We start from the raw sequence: 18,976 nt of genomic DNA on the forward strand, positions 1-18,976 counted from the left end.
CTAGAGAAATTAGCTTTCGATATATCATTTGTTGTATTATTGGGGGATAAGATTACCACAGAAGTCAGTGAATAAGGTACATCATTAAAAAGACAATGTAAAAAAGCTTCCAAATGATATATTACATGACCATGTTGTAGAACTAAAGTGCTGTATATCTACAATTTTGAGTGAAAATATGTCCATTTCAATATAAATCTAAATTTGGGTATGGGTTGAAGTCACGAGAGAAATTAGCTTTCAATATTTCCTTTTTTCATTGTTGGGGGTCAATTTACCACAGGAGTCAGTGAATAATGTACATCATTGAAAAGACAATGTAAAAAGCTTTCATATGATATATTACATGACCATGTTGAAGAACTATATAAGATCTTGTTTTTAAAAACAGGTCAAAATGGCGGCCATCTTGAAATTCAAGATGGCCACCATAAATGCTCACAGAAAAACTTGAAACATAATTTTTCTTTCTGAGTTTACTATTTTGGTGTGTTTAGGCATTGTTGCAATTATCCCACTCATCCACTACAGCAACATCATCTACCACCATAACTCAATAAGCAATTTTCATCAAAATTGGTTTTTGGGGGGTGGGGTAACATTGTATACAATATCTCAACCCCTATGTAATATATTTTCATTTTGTTTTTTGTATAGGATAGTACAATGGTTAAGGCAGATTTTAATACCCAGTTATAGTGGTTTTATTGTCACAATTCAATGGAATTAGTGTTTTACCTACTCACAAGATTTGAAAATGAAGTAAAAAAACATGATTTTTACCAATGTTTCCACTGAGAATTAGAATAACAGTTAAATGAAACAAAATGTTTGCCAAATTCAGATAACCGAACCTATTACCTGTAATCAAAGACTTAATTTGGATAATTTAATGACTTAATGAAAATGTTACAGCCAATTTTGTCAAAGTATGCATTTTTCCTTCAATTTATGCAATTTTGACCCCCTGAAAATTCCTGCACACACTTGCAAGCTTACTACCCAATGAAAATTGTGTACAGATACCTCCTTTATACAATAGACAAGGTTTAAGGTATACAGGGAAATGTGGGAACGAAAATCTTGTTTTTCACCCCTGGCCAACTGACTATTAATGGTGGAACACCCTTGGTGTACTCTGAACGTGAGAGCCTTGTATTAGTGGTGGAACAGCCTTGGGTACTCTGAACGTGAGAGCCTTGTATTAGTGGTGGAACAGCCTTGGGTACTCTGAACGTGAGAGCCTTGTATTAATGGTGGAACACCCTTGGGTACTCTGAACGTGAGAGCCTTGTATTAGTGGTGGAACAGCCTTGGCCTTCTCTGAATATGCTAATGGTTGAACACCCTGTGGCTAACTTGAATGTGAAAGCCTGCACTAATCGTAAAACACGTTGAGGCTAACCTACACTTGTAATAATGATTGGTTAGTTTGTTGTTTAGCAACTCAGCAATATTCCAGCTATATGATGGCGGTGTGTAAATAATCGACTCTGGACCAGACAATCCAGTGATTAATATCATGAGCATCGATCTACTCAATTGGGATCGATGACATGCATCAACCAAGTCAGCGAGCATGATCACCCGATCCCGTTAGTCGCCTTTTACAAGCATAGTCACCTTTTACGGCAAGCATGGGTTGCTGAAGACCTATTCTACCCCAGAATCTTCACAGGTCCTTGTAATAATGATGAAACATATTGTAAGCCTCTTACTAATATTTGGAACATCCTACCTCTATTTCATCAGTGTTGGAAGATGGGATGATTTCACTGGCACAAATGTCTGACAAACTGGAGTCAGCGTTTGCTGATTCCTCCAATGAGTTGTCTGTCCATAGTTGAATGTCAGAGTCACCGGCTGGCCCTGCGTACAGAGGCAGATGTTGGTGAGAAACTTTGTAGCAATTCATAATTGTGCATGTACAAAGTCAATGGATATATGAGGAGAGGGACACATATTATACTGATTATGGTAGGACAACATATCTAAGACAACATGAATTGTGTTTTGTTTTTGTTTTGCAATATTCCAGCTATTTGAAAGCAGTCTGTAAATAAACAAGTCTTGGTCAGCCAATCTTGTGATTCATATGAGCAACAATCCATGCAATTGAGATACGATGACAACCTGGCAACCCGATCCATATAGTCGCCTCTTATGACAAGCATAGGGTGCTGGGGCCTTTATTCCACCCAGAATCCCTACAGGTTTAAGGCAACAAGAATGACACCATGGTAGACGTATAAAAGCAGAATAATAAACAGCAAATAAGATTTGTCTTAGCTTACTATGTCAGAAACACACCTCTCAGATGGTGATTTGCAATGGAAGCTGATGATGCTCTGCACACATCCTGTAAATAAACAATAGGTAGCCCGTAAACACACTTCATGAGCTTCAGTTTGAACCATGTTATTATGAACATATTGTGAACACACTATGGACCTACATCAGCTTATACGGAGTCCCATGAGTGAGAGAGTGAATGTTGTTTTGCTCATGGTAGCATACTGTTTGTCAAGACAGAGCTGGGCCAGACTGAGGATTGGAACACACGGAGTACAATCAAGCACTAAATCTTTCTTGTTTGTCACAAAGCCATCACTATCAATTTACAGCAGCAGCAGCAGCAGCAGCAGCCACTGACCCAATTCCCATGTATCATATTAACAAGAGTTTGCCACTAACGTGGCTATATCCCCCGCCCCTGTTGCAGAATTTATGACATAATTAAATCTAAACAAACCCTAACCTTTTTTAACCGAGGTGGAACTTGTCATGGAAATAGTAAAAAAACAAATGAACCCTACCCTCACAGAACCTAAGTCCATCTTGTTGCCATGGAAACGTAAAAAATAAAAATTTCTAACATTTCTCAATAGCAAAAGGCACCAGTTCAGCATGTACCTGACAGACCTGCAAAGTTTGATGAAAAAATATTGAACGGTTTATGAGTTATGCTCCGGAAACGAAACGTGACAGACGGACGGACGGACGGACGGAGCCCATTTCTATATCCCCTGCCAACTTCGTTGGGCGGGGGATAATAATTAAGAATATCCTTTCTTATTTTTCATTATTAATATGTGATAATATTCACATGGCTGAGCAAGCATAGAGACACTCACAAACTGATGCCATCTGCTGATTTGATTTGATTTGATTTGATTCATATTTTCATAAATGTTTGAAGTGATATTATCGATAAGCTATTTAGGCATACTAACCGATGACAATATATGGGAGCCACTGCGGTACATTTTGGTCCGTGGTTGAAGTTGGGACAAATATCACAATACACATCAAAACATAACATTATTGTTCTGTCATCCAACTTAATTTCTGTACATCAAATATAATACTGATACATGCAGAAATGGCTGAGCAATGATAAACTTTTTTAGTTTTTTAGTATGAATATTGCAGCCATGTTTAGTCGGATAAGAATGCTGTCTTTGCTCATATTTAAGATAGAACATTCAGCTCAATAAACAGATTCAAGAGGTGTAAAAAATGCAGGAAAACTAGATAAATGGCATTATGTGTAAGTCAAAGGCTGTAGTTTGATCAAAAATCAAAATGTTCAAGAAAAATTTATCATATGCTTTACTGCATACCACATAACTCTGAATATCAAAATTCAAAAATAGCAGAAATTACTTATCAAGGAGCAAAAATAATATTTTCAATGTGGCCGTCATGGCGGTTCTTTCATTACAAATTTAACCTTCCAAACATGCATGTAGCTAATGGGTGTCATACCATGGCCTCCATGACCTGCCCTGTGACCTGTGACCCCTGTGTGGTGCTGTCACTGCTGCTGGAGATAATGCAGACCTGAGATGGGTTCAGGTCAGCAAGAGGGTCAGCAGATGGGTCAGCAAGAGGGTCAGCTGCAGTGCAGGCCCTGCATGGAGCAACAATATCCCAGCATCAGCACAACAAAATCTACTACATTATGTCAGTACTGTTATCAGTACACTTTAACTCCCATACATACAAATGACTTTACACATGTGTCATCAAGCAGTTTGTTTTGGATAAAAGTATCCACCAGATTTGTTGTTTCATTCTTAGTACGCCTGTCACAGAACCACTGACAGTCCGGAGCTTAACTTTTTGTCATAAGTTTAGAATCATAGGGCTGTGGCTTATTGCAGTGCATCAGTACCGGATGACCGTAGATAAGCCAAATTTTGAGGACCAGAAAGTCCAGGCAAAGTAGGCCATTTTTTCACTGAACTTGGAACAAATTGCAACAGAATTTATTTCCCCACAATGCATTTCTACAAGTTCCTTAAAACAACATACTAAAAGTCTGAAGCAATCCAAAGGGAAATATGTCTAATTTGCATAATCCAATATGGCCACCAATTATCAACATATCTTCCATATTAGTTGTTTGTTTGTTGTTTAACGCCGCACTCAGCAATATTCCAGCTACATGTATATGACAGCTCCATATTAGTGAATCGCTGGGTGACAGACGTGTGGATGGCGAGACCAGGTGGCATGAGAGGATGCAGGTCGCTCCTTGTCTGGGACATGTTTAGGGCGCACCCTTGCCAGACCTCATCATGTCACTAACAGAGGAGACCCATCAGGCAGTCATCCTGGGCGTCTATACCTCGTTACTTCTGCCACTTGACGTGTGCTTCAACAAGCCTATCAAGACAATCGTGATCAGAGTAGATGCTGAACGGAGAGCACACGTTCACAAAGTCAAACACTATGTGAAGAGTTCCTTTCACAGGTGGCAAAGTGGGTGAAAGACTCCAGGGCCCACTTGCACAAAACGATCTTAGCGCTAAGACTATTGTAACCCTATGTTAAAGTATGGGAGTTAAGATCATCTTAGCGCTAAGATCGCTTTGTGAAAGTGGGCCCAGGGATGAGTCCCCACTGCCATGGTTGTCAAGTCATTCTTAAAGTGTGGAATATCAAACACAATGGACGGTTTAGAGGATAAAGTGCTGTACGAGTAGTTTGTTGCATCCACCGTCAATTCCAGAGAGGATGAGGAAGATGTCCTGGCTTGCGACGATCTTGAGGATTACTATGACGATGCAACTGACAAGGCCGACGAAGAGATTTTCTCGTGTACAATTCTATATACACCGATTTCACAAAATGGTGTCTCGTTGTTGATGGCAACATAACGATCATTATGATGTTAAAAATGGACAACAGAAACCACTTCCCGCATTAAAAAAATGACTTTTTCAATATACTTTCAACATTTTTCACTGTATATAATGTTGTTGCCTTTCACTTCCTGGTTCGGGACATATCATGTTCATACAGTTTTCAAGGGTCAAGCTAATACCTCGGCTTACCTATGAGATCGCTTTATATATGGTCATATACGGTAAATTGATGGATTCACCCTGTCAGTCCAGTGAATGAAGCTGAGTTGCAGATGCAACTTTCTTTTATCTTTCCAGCCAGTTCCATAATGTGAACTTGTCACTTTCTTTCAATGGTTATACCAATTCCTCTCATTGGGCTATTCTGACCCTGTTTGCAAGCTTCTACATACCCTACCTCTACAGCCTTTTGTTCTCCAGTATACACCTGTACATATTGATAGGTAAAAATAGGGGAAACATTTGGATAGGCATACTTCAGTTAGGTGTAATGTGATCACAAAAAAACCCATGAAAGTAAATCCAAGTGACTGCATGGATTTCCATGATAAAAATAAATCAGTCAGACAGGTGAAGTATCTTTGATCTGTTTCTCTTTGGCACGTTTTATAAGCCTAACACAATGTAATATGCAGACATTATCCGATTGTGTCAAGTCCTACATGACTGGGGATAGGTAAAACCAGAGAACACTGTCAAAAATCAATATTCTACTTGATAAGGGTAAGGAATATTGAAACGAAACATATAATTATGTGTTGTATTTTCTTGTGCTGCCAGTCCTACCAATGATGGGCAGATACAGAACCCACCAGAAACACTGCTTCTAAAGTCACTTCATGTACAGGTTGTGAAGCTAAAGTTGAGTAACATTAATAGAAGCAATTCCAATGATGGGGTTCCCAGCACCCAGCACAGATGCCAAAACAGTGATATTAATAGCCATATTTGAATAATTAGAAAGTGTATTCAGTAACGTCAACACAGCTAAAGTTTTGGCGCCACTCTATCACATGCTGTGTCATATGTACCTCGTCACAATGCTTCTGCTTCCCATATGTACAACCTAATATGAGTTTCTAAAAACAAATGGATGAGAATCTAACCTTGAGTAATAGCAAATAATGGTTTGAGTACATGAAACTGATCTTCATTGATTCCTGAATTTGCCTTTTGAACAAATTGAAAAATATTAGGCTCCAAAGAATTTGTGTTTGTTTTGTCATTGTAGAATACAGTTGGTTCATCTCATATTTTTCCTTTGGATTGGATCTCAAACAAACAAACCTAGCAAACCATGAGCCTCACCATTCACTCAATCACTATCTAAAACCTAGTGGTAATCCCTTTTCAGATTTTAAAGAAAATAATACACAATTACAGAAATTTGTGTGCACTATCAGGGTAACCTCTTTTGCAAATAAATACATCGAAACCTAAGGTCATTTGGTGAAGCAACATTCTTCTCACAGTCTGTGTATGCTCGTAACCTCTAACCCATTGGGAACAAGCAGGGAATCGGTCTAGCTACCTGTCTAGTCTCATACCCCAGTAAGTAGGGGACAAGCATGGAATCAGAGGTTGTCCAGTTATCTGTCTACTACTGTCTAGTCTGTCTACTTATGAGATACCTTACCTTGACTGCAAAACACCTGGCCTCTTCTTGCTGAGGACTGAGACAGATTCTGCAGATGCAGTGACTGCCTGGCTCAACTCGGGGACTGTTAGGTCAACCACCTTCATCCTGGTCTCTATGGACCTCTCCGTTCCTGCCTTCAGGTCGCTGATGTGGCAGTCTGGCAAATCACCTCCTTCCTGAGAATCATGAAAGCTGAAAATAGCAAAGTTATCTCATTAGCTTTCTAGCCCAGAAATTAACTTTCAAAATTATACTGTACATACCGGTAAATGTTGAATACAGTTCCAACAAAAAATTACTGGTCTAGGGTTCATAACTTTTTTTTAACAGTTCTTCAGTCACGACATAATGTCAACATAGGGCTGTGTCAGATTTTGGCACATTATTTCCAACAGTAATAAAATATTTGGAGATGGTTGTTCTACCCACATTTTAAAGACAAAGACAAAGTGGACAGATCAGTCATTTGTAGTGCGGGTTTCACATGGATAAACTGGCTGGCATGACGACCCTCTGACCACTGGTGTCTTTGTTAAGGCTGTCAATAATGTTAGTTGAGAGATTGAAAGTAGTCATTAAAAAATGTCCCAAAGAACCATGGTAAAAGCTTGGCAGTACTGCCAATACATTCATATAATATGTATTTATGTTGAAGTCATGATAAGAGTTGGCAAGTGTAATTATTATCATCATTATGAGCTGTCTCTCTTGCTGATATAGACTGAATTTGGTGTAACCCATACAGAGTGGGTGAGAAGCATCATACCTTTCTTCCGAACATAGACTGAGTTGTAAGCAGGGCCTGATCTGATCCTGTGTGCTCATTGGATGGATGAGGGTCAAGAGATCCAGTAGATCAAGGGCATGGAGTCTGGACTTGTTCAGCAGACATTCCAGCAGGATATCCATGGAGACAGACATGGATGGTACACTACGGCAGACAGACTCTACGCCCTTTTGCAGAATCTGTAGCATTCAAGGCTCATTAAAAGCAGAGAAAAAACTAGGTGTTTGCACACAGAAGCAGCCCCATCACCGCCATTTCCTCAAAGCTTAATGTACCACTATGTACTTCCAGTCCAAAAATATTACTTCCAGACCTTGGCCTCAATCAAGACAACTTTCTAAGATGTGCAACAGTAACTGGCAATAAATGACAAAAGAATTTCACAATAACCTTAAAGATGACCTACACCTTTGACACCATAGCACTAACATTTCATGAGGTAGAATTTTTAAAGATACATGCAAATAAAAAACTTCATGCCTGCAGCGAGGTAACCATGACTGAGAAACTGACAATGATATAACCATGTTTCACAAAAAGCTGAATGCTGACCTTGACCCTTGACAGATTTTGAACCAAACATTTTCCAAACAGTGCCCAATCATAATGATGACAAAAGATTATGTGAAATGGGGTTGAATGTTGCATTCAAGATTAATGCAATTACAGTCAAGTCTCGTTAATCCAACACTCGTTAATCCGACAATTGCTTTATCCGACACAAATGATGGGAACAGATTTAATCAGTGCTATTTAGACCCGTTAATTCGACAGTCTGCACTCCGACTCCGACACGCCTAATTTGCAACGAATTGCTGAAATCACTCATTAATCAGTCTCGTTAATCGGACACAGTGATCAGCGTACTCCGTGGTCATCTGCCTGCGAGTACACAGCCCCCTGTTTTGATGCGAGACAAGTTGGCGAGTAGCTGCATATTTCAACAGCTGCAGAGATAAACTTGCTTAACAATAAACAGTTACTGCTTTAAATAAACAAAACAGGATTAATCACATGCCTAGATTACCTCAATCTCATTAAAATCGGATACAAGTTCTTGCTACCGGACATCCCATTACAGATCACATCAGAACGACCTTTCACGAACTTTCACCGACCAATGAAATTACTAACAGGAAGTCGACATTAGCCACTAAGAAAGCAGCTTTCTTAAGCACTGCGGCACAAGTTTTAAATTAGCGACTTCCATTCCAGACTATGCCTTAAAGTCAGTCAATTTTGAATCAGTCATACAATCCATAACAGTAGTTTTGTGTTAAACTTTAGTGGTTGCATGATTAGTAAACTTATTCCGCTGACAATGTAACAACAATATGAATATTTTATTTTTCCTTTTCCTACGTGTTAGTATCGTTATCTTTCGTGTAGTTGTCCAATTTTCGATCACGAACGTTTATACTACCTAATTTCATTTATCCGACATACTCGTTAATCCGACATAATCATATGCAACTAACAATGTCGGATTAACGGGACTTGACTGTACATAGTGATGTGCATGCAAGTGTAACTGGCTGCAAGTCCGGACTTGAGTCGGTTTTATAGCGCTAGCCTACATGTGCCCACCTTGTCTAAGACAGTGATAAATCTACATGTGCCCACCTTGTCTGGGACAGTGAAAAATCCTACATGTGCCCACCTTGTCTAGGACAGTGATAAATCCTACATGTGCCCACCTTGTCTGGGACAGTGATAAATCCTACATGTGCCCACCTTGTCTAGGACAGTGATAAATCCTACATGTGCCCACCTTGTCTAGGACAGTGATAAATCCTACATGTGCCCACCTTGTCTAGGACAGTGATAAATCCTACATGTGTCCACCTTGTCTAGGACAGTGATAAATCCTACATGTGCCACCATGTCTAGAACAGTGATAAATCCTACATGTGCCCACCTTGTCTAGGACAGTGATAAATCCTACATGTGCCCACCTTGTCTAGGACAGTGATAAATCCTACATGTGCCCACCTTGTCTAGGACAGTGAGAGGAAGACATTTCTCCACTTCCTGGAGGAACCGGTCCACATGTTTCTCCAGAGAAGACAGGAACTCCTCTCCAAACTCTGTGTCATATTCATCCCGCAAGAAGCTCTTCCTCTGGTTCTCATTCAGACAGAGAGAGAGGAAGAACTTTCTGAAGTTGCTTACCCTCGTCTGCAGTCGGGACATGTTCCTCTGCGTCTGCACAACACACAGTCGACATATGACATTTCACCTATTGTCTTTATAAGTTTCAAGGAAGAGACAAATCCAAACTCATTTTGCAACATGTATTACGTGTAAACTGCACTGCTAACATCAGGGGAAGTATCTGTTCAACAGTGAGAAGGGAGAGTGTGGATGGTGGTCCCACCTACTCACTGTGTTTAAATCAGCACTGCTACACCTGGGGAAGTATCTGTTCAACATCAGGTTCAGGACACGGGGAGACTGGGAGTCTTTCTTCAAGTAATCAAATAATACCTGCAATAATTAAACACTCATTATAACTATTCACAGATAAAAAAACAACAACACTTTTAGGTTTCAGTTAGTCAAGCAAAAATGGTACAGAGTAGATCTGTAAAAACAAATAGGATAACTTGATTTACTTCAATATATTCAACACAAACAAGAGGTATAACCTTCATCTTCAAACCATAGGTAAGTCTGAAGTATATCGTGAAGGGGCAGGCTTCTCCTAGTGTTTGGTACAGCTGTTCTGTCAGGTGGATGGCAGTCTCAAAGTCCTCCAGCTCACGGCAGTGTATGATGCGGTGGATTGTCGCTGTCGACAGGCGTGCATGAGGGATGGCAAGAGATGAGAGATCCTCTCCATGTCTCTGCACCAGGGCTACAACAGGGGAGATTGTGGTTTCAGTGTCTCTGGCAATGGCTACACCATTTGTTTAGTTTGTATTTCACATAGCCCTTATGTCATAAACTGGATCTGAGTGTCAGAATACAAAAAACTTAAAGTCATTTCAAGAAACAGAACAACTGTCACTGAGGTCAACCCTCAGAGACTAATAGTTTTTGACATTGTAAACAATGGATGATGTAAATCTGTTTTCATACACACATGCACATACTGGAAAGCGATCAGCAGTGGTAGAAACTTAGTAAAATTCAAATATTTTTTTTTACATTCGTATACTTATCCTGCATTACTTTTTAATGCATTTACTGCTTTTTTTTGACAGAAAGATGCTCTGTGAGAGGTCCAGGAGCTGAAGAAAAGTTGTTACAACCAGCTGTCCTGGGAGTCGATTCTTGGCTATGAAGTCAGAGCAGAGCCCAAGAAGAACGGCACCATGTGCTCTGCACTCAAATCTAACGGGGGAGATGACCAGAGCATGTAGCTCGCTCACCCCTGCCGCTGTAGCTAGAGCCAAGAGGAAGACCATTTTCTTGGTGAGGTTGTAAGACGCCGAGTGGAGTGGCTCAAAGGGCACGCCTCTCAGCATAGTAAGCACCACGTTTAGGTCCCTTGCCAGGAGACTGAACTTGGCCTTCTAGATGAAAAGAGCGACATGTTCCTGGCATCGGAGGTCTATTGACATTAGTGACTCAGTCGTACTCATGTACCGTCACAGGCGTCTGGTCGAGTAGTTGCAGCATTACTTAAGCATGCAAATCAATCTGTAGAAATCCACTGCATGGCACCCATTAAATCAGTTGACCTAATTCCGGTCGGAGTAAGTTTACAGTCAGAGAGTTATTGACATGTGACATGTAAAGCATCCTGTGCAGTAGATGAGAAACCCACATTTAAGACGGAGATGAGATGCAGGCTCCATACACGGACAATCCCCAGTGAACTGTGTGGTGGACAGACAAGTGGTGTTCCCGAGTTCTGTGAAGGTGCGACATGGTCAGTCTAGGGGCAAAAATGATCACCACGAAATTTGAAACATCTTGTCCTGACCAGTCAATGATGACCCCAAGAGGTGGGTACCCGGTAGCCTATGATGAAGCTGTCAAAAGGCTAATGAGTGTGAACAGTGATGATCTGCAAGATCTGGTACTATCGTCCTCTTAGTAGGCTTCTCTACCTATGAGACAGGAAAAAAAGTGGGAATTTTCACCATGCCCTCACTACGAGGCCAGGGTTACGAGAGTGATGAATTTCCGATTCGATGAAAACCAAGTGAGTATCGCACAACAGAGGCCAAGAGATCAGCTATCCAGTCGGCAAGTTGATTCAGACCAAGATGTCTTAAGGTTTGAATGGATCCCTCCAAGGATTCTGAACGATAGTGATGATCCCAGCGACATATGAGTGAGCCACTATGGGTGCGGGGACGAGCCCGAAATGACTTGGACCTGTGTCGGGATATAGTAGGAGAGGACGAGGCATAAGACGATCTAGGTTAATGAGAGTCAGTAGCAGACGGAGGTGCCAGTGATGCCATTGATGACACCAGGTGAGGCGCTGTGAGCGCTGTGGAAGAGTCTCTTTGAAGATGGCTTGCATCAGGAGCGCCATGGAAGAGTCTCTTTGAGGAACACTTGCGTCGGGAGTGCCATGGAAGAGTCTCTTTGAGGATGGCTTGCATCAGGAGCGGCATGGAAGAGTCTCTTTGAGGAACACTTGCGTCGGGAGCGCCATGGAAGAGTCTCTTTGAGGGACACTTGCGTCGGGAGCGCCATGGAAGAGTCTCTTTGAGGATGGCTTGCATCAGGAGCGGCATGGAAGAGTCTCTTTGAGGAACACTTGCGTCGGGAGCGCCATGGAAGAGTCTCTTTGAGGATGGCTTGCATCAGGAGCGGCATGGAAGAGTCTCTTTGAGGATGGCTTGCATCGGGAGTGCCATGGAAGAGTCTCTTTGAGGAACACTTGCGTCGGGAGTGCCATGGAAGAGTCTCTTTGAGGATGGCTTGCATCAGGAGCGGCATGGAAGAGTCTCTTTGAGGATGGCTTGCATCAGGAGCGGCATGGAAGAGTCTCTTTGAGGATGGCTTGCATCAGGAGCGGCATGGAAGAGTCTCTTTGAGGATGGCTTGCATCAGGAGCGGCATGGAAGAGTCTCTTTGAGGATGACTTGCATCAGGAGCGGCATGGAAGAGTCTCTTTGAGGAACACTTGCGTCGGGAGCGCCATGGAAGAGTCTCTTTGAGGAACACTTGCGTCGGGAGCCCTGTCGAAGAGTCTCTTTGAGGAACACTTGCGTCGGGAGCGCCACGGAAGAGTCTCTTTGAGGATGGCTTGCATCAGGAGCGGCATGGAAGAGTCTCTTTGAGGACCACTTGCGTCGGGAGCGCCATGGAAGAGTCTCTTTGAGGATGGCTTGCATCAGGAGCGGCATGGAAGAGTCTCTTTGAGGATGGCTTGCATCAGGAGCGGCATAAAAGAGTCTCTTTGAGGAACACTTGCGTCGGGAGCGCCATGGAAGAGTCTCTTTGAGGAACACTTGCGTCGGGAGCCCTGTCGAAGAGTCTCTTTGAGGAACACTTGCGTCGGGAGCGCCACGGAAGAGTCTCTTTGAGGATGGCTTGCATCAGGAGCGGCATGGAAGAGTCTCTTTGAGGAACACTTGCGTCGGGAGCGCCATGGAAGAGTCTCTTTGAGGAACACTGGCGCTAGAGCAGGGTAGAGGATCCCAGCCCGATTTGCTCCTATGGCAAAGTATGCTCAACAAGGCATAAATTCTGTAACTCAAGCAAAGTCATGTGGAAAGCACACAACGGGAAACAGGAGGCATATTGTAACTCAAAATCTGAAAGGTTTATGAGAGGAAACAATTATGCAAAAGTAGTGTAAAGCAACACTTAAAACACACACAAAACATTAGGTAAAACAGAATAATGGACTACCCTAGCCAAACAAAAGAATTCAGAACGTAAGACACAAAATGGTGGTGACGTGGCGAATTCAAAATGGTGGATGGAACAACAATAATATTACTGTGACTAGGGCCACAACGAGCGGAAAAACGCAGCTGGACCTCTCAAGTCTTTCTTTAAAAAAACACAGCAGTAAATGCATTAAGGAGTATTGCAGGATATCAGTTAAAAAGATTATTTCTTAATAAATATGGAAATTGAAACATACAAAAATGCAACTAATGTCAAATGAGTTACTGACTCACCTGCAATGACCTCATGGAGCTTGTGTTTACAAGCATAGTCCAGCACCCATCCTTCAATCTCTGTGGTGGCCATGTTAGAGGCAGGGCACCTCGCTGTCAGGCTGAAAGTAACACTCTCATTACAGTCATAGTGACACTGGTGGTTTAGGACACAATTTATTGGGTTGTCTGGTAAACAACTAAATTGTATGGACTTGAACAAATGTTGTTTAAACACATTGATAGTCAAATTTAGTTACAGTATCCTGTAAAACTCTACATTTTCACAGGATCTCTGGCATTGAACATGGTTGAAACTGCTTGACAATATCACAAGTTACAGTGTAATTAAAATATTGGCTGCAAACAGGTGGTTTAGTGAAGACACTTTATAATTTGGCAATATGGAAGAATTTCCTAACAAAGTTGATGAAATCGTAAAAATGTCCTCATGTCTTGAGGACAACCACTGGTTCATGTAAAGGATATTAGTGAAACCTAAATATTTCACATTTGGATACTTATCCTGCATTACTACCTTAATGTTTCTCCTGCTGTTCTTTCCCTAGAGACGGAGCTGTGAGAGGACCTGGCTACAGAATCTTTTGTACCAAGCAGTTGTGGCTTACTTCCTCCTACAGCTACCACATGACCGGAATTGACCGGAACTGACCAGAAGGGGCGACGTCACATCTGAAAATCTTCTTGGGGAGCACTATAGATGTAGTAATGCAGGATAAGTATCCAAATGTAAAATATATTTAGATTTTACTGAATTTTCTTATCCTGGACTGCTACCTGGAGTGCCAATTTCTAACGCTGGTCTATGTGCTAAGGCAATAGCATTTGCCGCTCTAGCCGAAGAAACTGTAGCACCTTGGGCCCGGTGGAGATGTGCAGATGTAACTGACTGTGGCCACCTTGGGAGATCAAGAGGGACGAACCAATTCAGAGCAGGCAACCAAGGCGCAATCAAAAGTAGAGATAAATATGGTGTGTTTTTTTATCTTTTGCAGAACCCTGTAAGTAGTACAGGTGGTGGAAAAGCGTAGCCCTAAAGGCCTGTCTAGGGAACGCTGATTGCGTCAACCGCCCAAGCCAGAGGGTCCAGGACTTGGTAAATGTATCTCCAGAGATAATTCTGGCTGGTGTCAAATAGGTTGATCAGTGGCAGGACAAATCGCTGGCACACCAGGGTGAAGGCATCGGGGTGGAGCACTGACTCCTTGTGAGTCACTTTATCTGGTCTGGAGTCTGCGTCCACCATGATGTTTCGACAACCGGGGATGTGCTGGACGATGAACCTCAGGTGATTGGAAGAACTGGAAGAACTAGAAGGTCTGAGACAGTATGGATGACAAATGAGCGAGTGAGTTGTGTTTAACGCCACTTTAAATTTTTAGTATTACAGTTATATTGCGGCATGTCAGCTTAATGTGGGAGGAGAGCCCAAAGTGAAGCAGGTCTCAGACGTTTACAACTTCAATGAAACCCACAAGCACGGGTATGGTGCTGACAAACCCAGAAACCGGAGCGAAACCAGGATTCGAACCCACCATCATAGGTTTCTGGCATGCCCAAGGGATGCAACTCTGCATAGCGAATCCAGGCACGTGATGTTGTCTGTGTATATGGCAAGCAATTTGCGCTGAAGCCGGGACAGCCAGTGAGACACGGCCAGGATGAGTGCTTCGAGTTCCAGATTGTTCATGTGCCACCGGAGCTGATCATTTGACCACAGCCCAGAGGCAGTCTGGTCCTCCAAATGTGCCCCCCAATCCTGTTGTGAGGCGTCAACGAATAGATGGAGTGAAGGCTTCAGCGCTGTCAAGGAGACGCCGTCACAGACATTTGATCTCACTGTCCACCAACGAAGATATGGGCGGAGGTGAGTCGGGAGCACTATGGAGATTCAAGGGTTCTGCTGATGAATAAATGGGGCCAGAAACTGTTGTAGCGGACGTACTTGTAGTTCGCCTCTGGCTATCACATCCTGAGCTGACATGAGAAGGCCCATTAACGTAGTGTGTGAGCCTGGTGAAGGGCAGGAAGAAGCTGGTGCTGTATTTTGTGCCACCTGTCGTCTGGTACCAGAAGCCAGAAGGAGATCATGATCTAACCTAAGGAACTTCCTGCAACTGGGATGGATGGGTACATGAAGATAAGCGTCCTGGAGGTCGGGAGTGATCGGGGAATCATTGCACTGATTCTAGTACTGAGCAGTCTCAATGTAGTTCGACGAAAGTAGATAGGATGTTCCAGGTAATGCTTGTTAAAGACGGCGAGACTATGTTTCATCCGGAATTAAAGTGCCGTTTAAAAGCTGGAGACATATGCATGGCTTCAGAGATAGCGTCATTGAATAGCATACATGCATTCCAGACTGCGGTATCCAGATGCGGTTTAGGGAACGAGCCGAAACTGGGAGGCATGAGAGGCCGTAGGAGGGGGCGTGCAAGCGCCAATGACAAAGAGGTGATCGTGGGTGCAGACACAGCGGGCGTGAATGCACTAGATGACGGTGGTGAGCAGAGGCACTGCGCCATTAGTGATGACTTCAGCGTGGTTGGGGATAATAACACCTCAGTGTCGACCTCCGAAGTCAGAGAAGTGTCCCTGAAGTCGGCCATCTTGGGATGCCTGTGAGCAAGTTGGGTGTGTCACTAGGGGAGAGAGCGCAGGAAAACTTGCACCGAGACGATGAGGAACAGGGAACAGTACAGTCGGTGGACTGGAAGTGTGGGTCTCTGGCTGATTTAATTCCCCGACATTGAGAGCAACACGACATATAATTTCAAAGAAATAGACAAAAAGCAGACTAGACACTCATCAAAGAAAGACAGGCATGTAATTATAACTCAAAGTTTTAGAAAGTCTACGAGGGAACTTTACGATATAAAGAGTATAAATATACACTCATAAAGCCCAGAACAGAAACGTATACAGCCCATGAACAAGAGCTAAGACAGACATATTGAATTATCAAAGCACAAGACATGTAAACATGACAACGTGGCAAAACAAAATGGTGGATTGTACAACACATGCGCAAAGTAAGTGCGGGACAGAGCCAAAGTCAGGCAACAATTATGTTCAGGTAGGCCTGAAAGACCACCCAAGTACACCAGACTATAATATATACAATTGAGATGTATTGGTTAGCAAAGGATGGCAAAAGGATAGGCAAAGGATGCAATCTGGTTCTTCAAACCGGGGAGCTTTATTCTCAAACAGCTGTACAGGCCGATGACTAGCAGTGATGTGATTATACGTGACGTCGCCACTTCCAGTCATGTGGTTGCTGTGGGAGGAAGTAAGCCACACAACTGGTTCGTAGAACAATTTCTGTAGCCAGGACCTCTCACAGCTCCGTCCCCAAGTCAAAGAACACCAGTAGAAGTAGGTGATCAATCATCTTGCCTAACATAAATAATGGTGTGGGTCTAATTACACTTAGCATAAGGTGGCTCATAGCAAATAATAGCTAAGGTAAAACACACGATACATGGACCCAAATATTACAAACATACACAAGCAAAATACATTAAATTTTGGGTGATAAATCGCCTCATAATTACAAAACAAAAAGAACTTATAAACTTCAAGACCAGGAAAACTGAGCAACTGCAAGACTAGCAAAACTTATGGGATCATGTAAAGGAAAAGATCCTTCCTGGTGCCAAAGTACCTACCACCTACCTTACCGAGAAACTAGAGAATGAACAAGTTGAAAATATCACGACAGCAGCAGGTGTGGGTTTTGGCATTTCTAAGCGTCAGTTCCTCAACAAAACGTGATGCTTACTAGTTTCAAAAACTGAAAATGTCCTTCAAGTTCAATGACAATACCATGTCCCAGGGCAAGACTGGTTTTATTGACAGAGAAACGACATTAAGACGTCCAGAAAAATTAAGTCAGTCATTTGTCCGTCAAGATGAGTGTAGGTGTAGCAGGTTAGTACTTTTTGCAAGAAACACTTAATAACATGATTTGCTTGACAAACCCCAGTACATCTGGAACATGGTTTCATTTTGGAACACACACCCACTGCTGTTATTGCAAGCATAGGCAACAAGTCAGCCCTAGCATGTACCAGCAACTCCAGGGAGTATACATGTGTCAATGCCTGTGCGACACTCTGCCACTGATGATAGCAGTTAAAGGAAAGACCAAAAAGACCGTAACCCTCATGGTGCCTGGCAGTCAGCTGGCTTTGTACTCTGCTCAGTGCAGCATTGTGAGGATGTCGCGGTTTAAAAAACGTATACATTGTATCAAAAGTGTTACAATGTTCATATTACTTCACAGAGCGTAGCCAAATTATATAACATGCAAATCTAATTGATTGTTTTTCCAACAGTATCTAAAGTCAACACATTCAAAATATCTACAAAGTGCCTAGCCATCGATAAAAATGCTGGTATTGTAAGTTTCCTACTTTTCTACATTGATCGTAATACAGAAGCACCCAAATGTGGCAAGTAAAGTAAAGCAAGTGCCCTTGTTTGAAATCTATATGTCCAATAATTCATATCATTGGAAAGTACATATCCTAACGGAGATAGACATATGACATTTATGTCAAAGTACACATTCATAGAGAATTTTCTGTAATTTATATTTATGGATAAAAAATCCCAATGAAATTGTCAGTGTTTTTTACGTTAAAATATTGATGCAAGTGGTCATGATTAGTCCATACACAGGCTGTGTCAAAGATTATGTTACAATACGAATGACAGTTTGGAATGTATATCTTGAAGCACTCCCCGTTACGACCATGTAGGTATCAGTGTCCGTGCTCTTTCATTAGTGATAAAAACAAGGACAAAATGAGAAAGATCGCTAAACAGCCCTAACAATACTCAAATTGACATCGCTCAAGTACATGTAGATTAAATAAAAATTGTTGAAACGTTTTTATGGGCAGCAAATCTATTCAACAAACCTATTTTTGATCACTCGTAACTCGGGCGCTGTATGTCACACAAGCTTTGCTTCGTTGTGCAATCACAGAGACTGTTTATTTTTTTATACTTCGGGTGTTATCATGTGTCTTAATGGTTTAAAGCTAACTTATAAAAAGCTTGAAACAAGATATAATTGGACACTTTGGCCCCATTTGGACACTTAATACTTAAATTTGAAAGCTCAAGAAGCATAGAGTATCGTCATATTATAGCCTAATTGATTAAACCTTCTTCAATTCATTTTATATCATCCTGTTATTTCTTTCATAAAAGGTCTCATCAATTTAGAAATGTGAAGAGAAAGAAGAGGTTTTTTTTATAATTTGTACTGTAGGCTTTCCAGACTATGTTA

At 41.9% G+C, this 18,976-nt stretch overlaps 1 protein-coding gene across 8 annotated transcripts in view; it reads right to left on the reverse strand.

Moving 5' to 3' along the window:
• Positions 1-18,976, reverse strand: part of LOC124119200 — a 33,780-nt gene that overhangs the window by 10,918 nt on the left and 3,886 nt on the right. For 7 of the 8 annotated variants that reach the window (XM_048398823.1, XM_048398825.1, XM_048398826.1 and 4 more), the window contains exons 2-10: positions 13,675-13,775; positions 10,228-10,436; positions 9,965-10,066; positions 9,572-9,784; positions 7,559-7,758; positions 6,790-6,984; positions 3,769-3,913; positions 2,311-2,359; positions 1,739-1,869 (exon numbers count right to left, since the gene is read on the reverse strand). In XM_048398823.1, the coding sequence (XP_048254780.1) occupies positions 1,739-1,869; positions 2,311-2,359; positions 3,769-3,913; positions 6,790-6,984; positions 7,559-7,758; positions 9,572-9,784; positions 9,965-10,066; positions 10,228-10,436; positions 13,675-13,747 (1,317 nt within the window). In that variant the 5' untranslated portion in view covers positions 13,748-13,775. Of the gene's footprint in view, positions 1-1,737; positions 1,870-2,294; positions 2,360-3,768; positions 3,914-6,789; positions 6,985-7,558; positions 7,759-9,571; positions 9,785-9,964; positions 10,067-10,227; positions 10,437-13,674; positions 13,776-18,976 lie in introns of those variants that run through there. The other variant, XM_046481642.2, reaches the window with a different exon arrangement.

This window comes from Haliotis rufescens, unplaced genomic scaffold, assembly GCF_023055435.1.
Source record: "Haliotis rufescens isolate VD_foot unplaced genomic scaffold, xgHalRufe1.0.p SCAF_19, whole genome shotgun sequence".
NCBI lineage: Eukaryota > Metazoa > Mollusca > Gastropoda > Lepetellida > Haliotidae > Haliotis > Haliotis rufescens.